At 64.4% G+C, this 10,174-nt stretch overlaps 1 protein-coding gene across 3 annotated transcripts; it reads left to right on the top strand.

Moving 5' to 3' along the window:
• The first annotated feature begins 397 nt into the window (after positions 1 to 397).
• Positions 398 to 10,080, top strand: E4F1 (E4F transcription factor 1). Of its 3 annotated transcripts, none has more exons than XM_077142148.1 (14): positions 398 to 467; positions 3,126 to 3,280; positions 4,160 to 4,262; positions 6,521 to 6,717; positions 6,798 to 6,918; positions 7,261 to 7,413; positions 7,510 to 7,676; positions 8,020 to 8,232; positions 8,445 to 8,553; positions 8,629 to 8,846; positions 8,978 to 9,176; positions 9,256 to 9,398; positions 9,469 to 9,531; positions 9,595 to 10,080. In XM_077142148.1, the coding sequence occupies exons 1-14, from the start codon at positions 431 to 433 to the stop codon at positions 9,949 to 9,951; spliced, it is 2,235 nt and encodes a 744-aa protein (XP_076998263.1). In that variant the 5' UTR covers positions 398 to 430; the 3' UTR covers positions 9,952 to 10,080. The 3 variants fall into 3 exon arrangements, with proteins under 3 accessions (XP_076998263.1, XP_076998262.1, XP_076998261.1); XM_077142147.1 differs by lacking the exon at positions 398 to 467 and adding an exon at positions 593 to 802 and having other exon boundaries at positions 8,448 to 8,553; XM_077142146.1 differs by lacking the exon at positions 398 to 467 and adding an exon at positions 593 to 802.
• Positions 10,081 to 10,174: the final 94 nt, after the last annotated feature.

The raw sequence follows: 10,174 nt of genomic DNA, 5'->3' as shown, positions 1-10,174 counted from the left end.
TCTTCTCGCGACCCCTAGGGTGCAGCGTGGCCGGCACCTCCGTCCTTCTGACGGCGCGGTGGGAACCTTGCATGAGGGGAGGCTGTAGGGCCCTACCTCCAAGCACTAATTAAGTATTCCCGTAAAAAGAATTAAGGGCTTCGCAGAGCCTCCGCAGGACGCCCCCGCACTCGGCGCCGTCCGCGGAGCCCGCAGGGGTGGAGGGAGGTTCCCGCACCCAGGCCTGCGCCGGGGGTCGGGGTTCGGGGCTCCGGGTCCGCGGTCTGGGCCAGGAGTCGGGGGTCGGGGGCCGGGCCCAACTAACCCTTCGTGTCAGCTGTGGGCCCGCCCCGCCCCGCTCTCTTCAAACCTGACCACGCCCCCAGGTCAGGCCCCGCCCTCCCAGCCTCCGGCCCCGCCCCGCCGCCTGCCAGTCTGCTCCAACCCAACCATGCTCCACGCAGCCGGTTTCGCCGCGTCCTTTCTCGGTAAGCCGGGCCCCGCCTCAGCGTTCAGTCACCCCCTCAGGCCCCGCCCCACCGCCTGCCCATCACCCGCCCTGACTCCGCCCCACCGCCTTCTCGGCTTCCCCTCTCGCTCGCCTCGGCACGACCCGTTGTTATGACGACACGGTCGTAAATCCGCCATCTTCCTGCGGCGCGTTGCGACATGGAGGGCGCGATGGCAGTGCGGGTGACGGCCGCGCATACGGCAGGAGCCCCGGCCGAGGCCGGGCGGGGAGCGGGCGAGGGTGGGGTGGCGGCAGCGGCGGCCTTGGCTCCTGGCGGCTTCCTGGGCCTCCCGGCGCCCTTCGGCGAGGAAGGTAACGGGACCAGACGGGTCTGGGCGCGGCCGGCGTGGGGCCGCCACGCCATCGGGACCTCCACGGGCCCGGCGGGCGCGACAGACCTTCCGAGTCCCCGCGGCCCCCACGGCCCTCCACGAGCTCCCCAAGGTTTCCTTAGGCCTTCGCGGGCTTCTGCTGCGGGCGTCCGTCACCCCCGTGGGCCCCAGTGCTCTGTCCCCGCCCGCGCTCACGAGTGCCCCACCCTCCGGGAGCTGACCGTGTAGACCTTGCAGACCATCCCCACCTGCCAGCCCTGTCCGCTCAGGCCCTCGGCCCAGTCCCACTCTGCCTCCCGGTGCTGAGCAGGGTCCCCTCCTACTGACCTGACACCTGACGGGGCCACTAGGTTCCGGGCCGGGTCTAGGGCTGGGGTGGGGCTGGAGGATGCAGGGGAGCGGGACTTCGGGCCTCTCCGTGCTCGGGGTCCCGGGCTAGCCCGGTCGTGGGGCCCCCAGGCAGCAAGGCCCAGTGGTGGAGAACCAGTGCACCGTAGCCAGCCTGCAGGCTCTGTCGCAGACCTGCCACTTTCCAGCTCTTTGATCCTGGGCAGGTGACCACGCCCCTCTGAGCTTCCATTTCCCCTTAAGGAATGGGGTGGCTATTGCAGCTAATGATGTATCAAACACTCTGTGTCAGGTCTTCTCGTCTTCAAACCACTCCTGCCAGGGTGTGCTATAGTTGTTACGATTATTTCCATTTTATGGATGAAGAAAATTCAAGTCAGTGCTGAGAAAGTGGCTTCCAGGTTACCTAGCTAGTAAGTAGGTAGCAAGGTCATGATAGAACCCTGGGACAGTGACTCCCCAGCCCACCCCTTAACTTCTGGATTTGGCTGCCTCGTAGATTGCTGGTGAAAAATGAAAATAGAGGCAGTCTGTAGTGCACTCAGACAGCGCCAGGGATGCCGTTAGTGATTGGCATGTGGCTACTGACAGTTTTGGGACCAAGACCGCCTGTCTTGGTCCCCTGAGCTTGTCCTGTGAGGCTGCAAACCGGGCCCATTAAGAAGGGATTTGGCCAGTGATATTGGGGGGCAGTCTTTGTCCCCACAGGATACACAGTCTTTGTACCTTTCTTCCATGTCCCTTCCTCTTCCACTTTGGAGAGGGTCAGTGCCCCTCAGAGTGCTGCCTGCCTAGAGAGGGGTCCCTTTGGAGACTGCCATCCTCTGCCTGCCTGTGGCCTTGTCTCAGCGTGGAATGGCTGGATGTGCTCTCGCCTGGAGCAGGGGCTCCTTCAACCACAACACCCTGGTGCCCAGACTCAGCGAGTGGGGAGGGAGCGGGTATCTCAGTTCTTGGCTGAACCCACCCCTCTGTTAGGTAGCCTTCTGTGGGCGAGTCATGACTGTGATGTGGCCCTTTGTTCAGTCTCTAGTTAGCAAACATTGGCCAGGCTCCTTCATGCACCAGGCCCAAGGTTTGACCTTGGCGTGGGACTGAGCATGAGCTGGTGGGAACTGGCAGATGTGTACAGAAGCAGAGAAGCAGCTCCTCTCTATGTCCCTTAGTGTTGACTGCAGGACATCTGCACTCGACCCTTAGTTTGGGTTCTGGCCCTGACATCAGCTGGATGACCTTGACTCTCAGATTGTTTTTCCAAAATGGGAATGAGCAAAGGTGCTGGCAGGATTTGGAGAAGTCCCCAGTGAGGTGCCTGGCTCACAGGGGGCCCCTAGGGACTGTGAAATCTCTCCTGCAGATCCTGGGGAAGGCCTGGGTAGGTCAGAGCCTGGCTGGCCTTGGGTGCAGAGCCCCTCTAGAAAGTGGGGTGATGCTCGTTTGGCAACAGTGAAGCAGCAAGTCAGAGTGAGAGAAGGGTGGTCATGGTTAAGAGGCCCCACCCCCTCGGCACAGGCATCAGCGCCCTGAATCCCTGTGGTGACACGTAGGCTGGCTCTGGCCCCCTCTACAGATAAGGGAACGACCTCTAAGACGGAGACTTCATGCGGTTCACACGAGCCCTGGTGGGCACAACTCCGGCCTCACTGTCTGCACACTAGCTTGGGCAAATCCCACCTCCACATCTGAAGTGGGGGGCTCTGGGCATGCCTGACTCAGTGGATTCTGGCAGCCAAGGGGAGGTCAGGGTCACGCAGTGCTGCCCACTGCTCCCCATGGGGCCGGCACTGCCTCTGCCACCCTGGGTTCCTTAGCAGCCTGTGGGAGCTCCAGGGACGGAGCTGTGGGGCCTGCTGCCATCCTTCAGGAGATTTGGCTTGCGGGTGGAAGGGTGGCCACACGATGGCCTGGTCGGCCTGGTCCCTGCTTGGGCTTCCCTGATGGCAGGCTTGTGGCAGATGAGGACGACGTGCACAGATGTGGTCGCTGCCAGGCCGAGTTCACCGCCTTGGAGGACTTCGTCCAGCACAAGATGCAGAAGGCCTGCCAGCGAGCCCCTCAGGAGGCCCTGCCTGCTGCCCCTGCTGCCGCTGCAGCACTGCTGGACGAGGAGGTGAGCCCCCCCCCCCCCAGGCTGGCAGCCCACACTGCACCCCACCCTGTTTGGTGCCTCCACAGGCATCCACTGGGCGGATCTGGGCCCTGTGCCTGGCGGTGCTCTGGGCTTTCTGGGGTGGCTTGGGATGGTCCTGCCTTCTCAGTAGCTCCACTTGGGGCCTGTGGGCCCTTTTTCCTGGAACCTGGGGGACCTGGCCTGGCTCAGGGGTGTCCTTTGGGCTTGTGTCCTGCCCAGACCACCTCGTTCCCGGGGATCTTGGGTCTCTTTGCTCCTTTAAAAGCAGCCGCCCTCGATGAGCCCTCATGGTGTGGTTGGGGCTTTGCACTGCAGTGGCTGCAAATTCTCACGCCACCTCTGTGGGCTGGGCGCATGTCACCCTCACTTTACAGAAGCAGGACAGGAGGCTTAGAGAGGAGTCAGTTGCCTCAGGCACTGCAGGGGAACAGCCTAGATGACATTTTAACCTGGGTCATCCTCCTTGACCCTGTGCTCTCAAACCAGCCCCTTCCTGAGGCCCCAGCCTACAAACCCAGGCCTTCCTTCCACCTGCCTGGGATCAGGGGCAGCCCGTGCCTTCATTCCTGCACAGCCGGCCGTGCCATGCCAGTTTGTTGGTCACTTCCTTCACTTGTCCTCCCTGCAGTGGTCGAGTCTGCCATGCTTGGCCCTCGGTGGTGGAGGCGTGAAAGTGATGGGGCTGAGCCCCAGGTTCTCCCAGCACAGAGGGTTCGAGGGGCCAGCCCACTCCACCATCCCTCAGCAACCCAGAGCCCAGGCTCATGTTCTCAAGCTGACCAAGGGTGCCCAGGCCTCTTCTCTGGGGGGTTCTGGAGCCCCACAAGCCTCCCCTCTGTCGCTGTTCTCTGTTGGCAGGTGGCAGTGTCACCGGACACTGAGGAGTCCATCGCCATGGCCCACATCGTGGTGGAGGCGGCCTCCCTGGCAGCCGACATCAGCCACGCACCTGACGTTGTGGGTAAGCCAGGCCACTGCCCCTGGCTGTCTGTGTGGGGCTTTCTCTGTGTCGAGGTGTGGCTGATGTGGTGGGGCTGGAGGGTAGAGGGCCTTAAGGGAGCCTCCCCCAGGGCAGGGCTGCCAGAGGCTACTCACGCCAGCCTCAGCTTGAGGGCACAGTCCAGTCTCTGGAAGTCTTTGCTTTATGCCTAGTCCTGTGCTGGCTGCTCCTTGAGCGGTGTTTTCCCAGATTCTGCCTTGGCTCTCCTGGGACTCCCCCACCTCATGCTTCCGCCCACTCTTGGTTCTGCTTTCCTGCCCCCAGCCAGTCCCTCCAGGGCTCTGCACAGCCTGCCCCAGCAGTTAGCTCTGGAGGTCAGTGCAGCTTGGAGTGGGGTGTCCCTCTCACTCCCTACTTGGTGACTTGCTCCCTGCCCTGGACTGTCACCCCCTGGTGCTTGCTGACTCTGGGCTGCTGTGAGACCTTATGGAGCATTTGTGAGCATGCAGTACCATGCTAGATGTCCGTGTGAGCTTGTCTTCTAGGTCCAAGTACCGTGCTGATGTGCAGTGGCCGAGGGGGCATTAGGAGAGGTCAGGCTCAGGGTCGAGCCCTCACTCATTGGGGCTGGGTGGGGAGGCAGGAAAGCAGAACCAGGAGCACCTGGGTACCCAGGCAGGTAGGTGACAGCTGGGCCCAAAGCCTGCTCTGCACATGCCAGTGGGAAGCTGGGTTGGGCCTGATGCAGTGGGCAGTCAGGAAGGAAGTGGTCATTATTTGGGGCGGGGCACAGGCAGGTAGGTGGGTCAGTGGGTAGCTGGTCAGGAAGTGGGTTTGGACAGCAGGTAGAACTTGGCCTTGGGAAGGCCTTGGGAAGGGCTGGAGCAGGAAGAGGGGGTGGTGGGGTTGTAGGAGGAGCCTCTGGCAGGTTCTGCATGGCCTCCACCGCAGGGAGGCAGCTGCAGCACCTGAGCCTGTCTCCATGCTGCCCCCAGCATTCCAGTGGGCAGAGGCCATTCCTGCATTGCCACATAGGGACAGGAATGCTGTCATGAGGGAGGTGGGGCTGTGCTCTATCCTGGCCTGGCACTTGGTTTCTGGGGCAGGAGGATGGTGTCATTTGGGAAAAACGAGTTTCCTGGGTTCAAGTAGCACCTCTGGGCTCCTGCGCCCTGTCTCTCAGTGCGCCCTTGGTGCGTCCTTCCCCCCACAGGCATCTTGGGGTCCCTAAAGGGACCTTTTGGCCAGTCAGCTGCATCAGGGGACTGAGCCCAGGGCCACCCAGCCTGCCATTTAGCTCTGTGCAGAGAGAAACAAACTGAAGCCCATGCCCCAGCTGTTGGGGTATCATGGACTGGGCAGTGTGGGAGCTGGGCCGGGCCTGGTGGGCGGGGGTCCTGGCCAGTGGGCCTCATGGGGCTCCCTGGTGTGCCTGCGTCTCCTCCCTCCAGGTACTCTTGCCTGTTTCCTACAAACAAGCTTGGGTCCCCTCTGGGCTCACTCAAGAAGCCATGCTCTTCCCCCTTCCAGGTCCCCCCTTGTTCTCAGCCCCCTTGTCCTCTCTGGGAGGTTACGTCTGTCCTCTTTGGGAGATCAGAGGGCAGCTGTGGGGTGTGGGGGCATTGCCCTTGTCCAGTGGTCGTGCCAGCCAGGGCCCTTCAGGGCTTCCTGAGTCACGGTGATGCTGCTCCCAGGGGATGACCAGTCCAGACGAGATGCCAGCCGCATTCTGGTTGTGTCTAGGGAGCAGCTTCACAACCGTTTCCCACACATTGTTTATATGAGCAGAAATTGTGAAGTGTGTTTACAGCTTAGCTTTACACGTTGTCATATTTCAACACCCCATGAGCAGTGCGAAAGCCCAGCTTCCTCTCCTCGGGCTGTCTGAGCTGCCGTGCACGGGTTGGCTCTTCTAAGCCGTGCCGTCCTGCCCAGGGCCAGGGCTCCCGCTGGCCAGCTGGTGGCCCCTGGAGAGCCTGTCCTCCCTGGAAAGGAGAGCTGGGTCCCATCTGCCCTGGAGTGGCAGGAGCCCCATGCATCTTAAGGCCGCCGCCCCTGGCATTTCTGGGTCCGTCCCTGGCAGCTCCGAGGGGCCACAGGTTCTTCCCGCCTTCAGGCTACCTCCCAGGGCCTCAGGTCATTCCAGTGCTGCGTGTGCCCTGGGCCTGGCCAGAGCCCAAAGCCTCCCATGCTGCGCGGCCCCCAGCAGTGTCCCTGGGTGAGGGTATGCAGAGGGGCCCAACCCAGGCTGAGATTGATGCGGGATCTGCCTCTCCCAGGTGGCGGGCACATCAAAGAGGTCATTGTAGCAGTCAAGGCTGAGCCGGCGGGGGACAGAGAGATGGCGGAGGTCCCGGGCAGCCCCTCTCCCCAGGGCGCGGGGCTCGCTGCGGAGGCTGAGCCGGCCCAGGTCAAGCTGCTGGTGAACAAGGACGGCCGCTACGTGTGCCTGCTGTGCCACAAGACCTTCAAGACGGTGAGCCCGGGCTGCAGGCCTTGCCCAGCCCCTGCCCGGCCTCAGGATGTGCCCGGAGCCTTACCACCCTCCCCCCACAGGGCAGCATTCTCAAGGCCCACATGGTCACCCACAGCAGCCGCAAGGACCACGCCTGCAAGCTGTGTGGAGCCTCCTTCCGGACCAAGGGCTCGCTCATCCGGCACCACCGGCGGCACACAGGTGAGCTGGGGCCACCTGCCACCTGGAGTGCTGGGTGCCTGCCTCCCCCGGGTGCCCACCTGCCTCCCCTGCCCAGGGTGTCTGCCATCTACCCCAGTATCTGCATCCTCTCCCTGGTGTCCACCCCTGGGTGCCTCCTTCATCCCTCCGGGTATCCTCTCCCCTTCTTCAGGGTGCCTGCCTGCCCCACCCAGGGTACTCACCTGCCTCTCCCTCCGGGTCTCTGCATCCTCCCCCTGGTGCCCACCTCCTGGGCCTCGTGCTCCTAGCCTCAGGTGGTGCTCCGTGTCTGCCTTCCCTTGGGTGCCCGGCATGCCACGCGGGGCTGATTCCTCTCTCTAGACGAGCGCCCCTATAAGTGTGCCAAGTGTGGGAAGAGCTTCCGTGAGTCGGGCGCCCTGACCCGGCACCTCAAGTCTCTCACCCCGTGCACGGAAAAGATCCGCTTCGGCATGAGCAAGGACATGCTTGTCGGCAGGGCGGATGGAGCTGCAGGTCAGCAGGGCCTCGGAGCCTGGGGGCTGGATCCCTTGGGCTTCCCTTCCTGGGCCTGTAGCAGGTTCCTCAAGGGCCCTTGGCTGTGCCTCTAAGGGTCTGGCGCCTCCAGCGTGGGAGCGGTCACGTCATCAGTAACAGAGGAGGCTGTGGAGATGTCACCTGTGATCCACCTGGTGACGGATGCCAAGGGCACCGTCATCCACGAAGTCCACGTCCAGATGCAGGAGCTGCCCCTGGGCGCGAAAGCCCTGGGCCCGGAGGTGGGGCAGGGGGAGGAGGGGCCCTGGGCCCAGAGGTGGGGGCTGGTATAGGGGTGCTTGCAGGAGTTCTGTTCATTTCTGTCCTCCATCTACTCCTTGCAAACTTCTGTCTGTCTTGGGCACTGGACAGTGGAGACTGGACTGACCAGGACCCGCCTTCCTGGAGCTCAGTCTGTTTGTGGGGGAGACACTTAGGAATGGCAGTCCTGTCCATAAACAACACCCCGGGTGGGAGACGGGGGAGAGTGGGCAGGGGTCAGGGCAGGTGAGGGCTGGGCTTGTGGCTGTGGGGCCTCCTGCGAGGGTGGCTGCAGTATGCTCCTTCTGCCCACTTGGTCTGCAGCCCCCGGCCCCTGAGGAGCCCCCCGGTGCCAGCGAGGGTGGCCGTGAGAACCTGCTGCGTCAGGCCATGCAGAACTCGGGCATTGTCCTGGAGCGAGTGGCTGGAGAGGAGGGGGCTGCCCTGGCGGCAGGCCCTGCTGCTGAGCCCAGCCCCCAGTGCCTGGGAGACAGCCCCCCGGAGCTGCCCCTGCTGGAGCTGGAGCAGCTGGAGACAGTAGGTGCCTGGGCGGCTGTGGGTACTCTCTGGGCCTGGTCTGGGTCCCGTCCCCTCACCGTCCAGCTGCCGGCCCCCTGCAGTGCTTCCTGCTGTGGCAGGTCCATTGGTGGGCTCCCTGCTTCCTGGGGAGCCAGTGTGGGGCTGACGGGGCTGACCCCGTGGGTCCTGTTTTCTGGGTGGGTGCAGGATGGGTACCTGTGGTCCCTCAGCAGGTGGCTGGCGAGGCTGCAGGTGTGCCCAGGGCCCACCCGTGCCCCCAGTGCAGCGAGGCCTTCCCCACAGCGGCCACCCTGGAGGCTCACAAGAGGGGCCATGCAGGTGGGTGGCAGGGAAGTGGGCAGGGGTGGCCCATGGGCGGGGGATGGCCTTGGCCTGACACGCACATGGCTGCAGGGCCGCGGCCGTTCTCCTGCGCGCAGTGTGGCAAGGCCTTCCCCAAGGCCTACCTGCTCAAGAAGCACCAGGAGGTGCATGTGCACGAGCGGCGCTTCCGCTGCGGGGAGTGTGGGAAGCTCTACAAGACCATCGCCCACGTCCGCGGGCACCGGCGCGTCCACTCGGACGAGCGGCCCTACCCCTGCCCCGAGTGTGGCAAGCGCTACAAGACCAAGGTGCCTGCCCCGCCCCGTGCCCTGCCTGGCCCTGCCCTCCCTGAGGCCCCCCCCCGGCACCCCCGTCTCAGCCTGCCCAGGGCCCGGGGATGGTGGGGGAGGGGCCGAGGCCTGAGTGCCGGTCTCTGCAGAACGCGCAGCAGGTGCACTTTCGGACACACCTGGAGGAGAAGCCGCACGTGTGTCAGTTCTGCAGTCGGGGCTTCCGGGAGAAAGGCTCGCTCGTGCGCCACGTGCGGCACCACACGGGCGAGAAGCCCTTCAAGTGCTACCGCTGCGGCCGCGGCTTCGCCGAGCATGGCACGCTCAACCGGCACCTGCGCACCAAAGGTGGGGGCGCCCGGGCGGGCGGGCTGGAGGGGCTGGGCCGGGCGGCACCCTGACTGTGCCCACCCCACCCACCATGCAGGGGGCTGCCTGCTGGAGGTGGAGGAGCTGCTGGTGTCTGAGGAGGGCCCCTCAGCTGCTGCCGCCGTCCTGGCCGAGGACCCGCACACTGTGCTGGTGGAGTTCTCGTCCGTGGTGGCCGACACCCAGGAGTACATCATTGAGGTGGGCGGGGGCAGGTGGGGCGGGGGCGGGACCCCAGGCGACTCTGGCTGACCCCAGGCCCGCTGTCTAGGCCACCGCAGACGACGCGGAGACCAGCGAAGCCACGGAGGTCATCGAGGGCACCCAGACGGAGGTGAGGGCCCGGAGTGGGGTGGGGTGGCCGGGCGCTGGCGCGGGCTCACGGCGCCGCCCACAGGTGGACAGCCGCATCATGGAGGTGGTGCAGCGCATTGTGCACCAGGCGGGCACAGCACACCAGATCATCGTGCAGAATGTGACCGTGGACCAGGAGGCGGCGCTTGGGCCCGAGGCGGCCGCTGCCGACACCATCACCATCGCCACCCCCGAGAGCCTGACGGAGCAGGTGGCCATGACCCTGGCCTCAGCCATCAGCGAGGGCACGGTGCTCACAGCCCGCCCGGGTGCCAGTGGCACCGAGCAGGCCACCGTGACCATGGTGTCCTCCGACGACATCGAGATCCTGGAGCACGCGGGCGAGCTGGTCATCGCCTCGCAGGAGGGCCCGCTGGAGGTGCAGACGGTTGTCGTCTAGCTTCAGCCGCCGCGTCCTGCTGCCGGCTGGGGCACAAGGAGCTGGGTGCAGAACTGACAGTTGGGGAGTTGTGGGAGTGTGTACATAAAGATTTTGTTGTTGTCTCTTTACAATAAAACCTGAAAACCATAGCTTGTGATGTGGCAGCGGCAGCCGCGGAGGCTGGCCCACTGCCCTGGCCGGTTTTCCCCGGCTGTGTCAGGACACCCCACCTAGAGGCGCC

Source organism: Tamandua tetradactyla, chromosome 23, assembly GCF_023851605.1.
Source record: "Tamandua tetradactyla isolate mTamTet1 chromosome 23, mTamTet1.pri, whole genome shotgun sequence".
Lineage (NCBI taxonomy): Eukaryota > Metazoa > Chordata > Mammalia > Pilosa > Myrmecophagidae > Tamandua > Tamandua tetradactyla.
The sequence above is the reverse complement of the archived record's forward strand: the minus strand, read 5'-3'. Positions and strand labels throughout refer to the sequence as shown.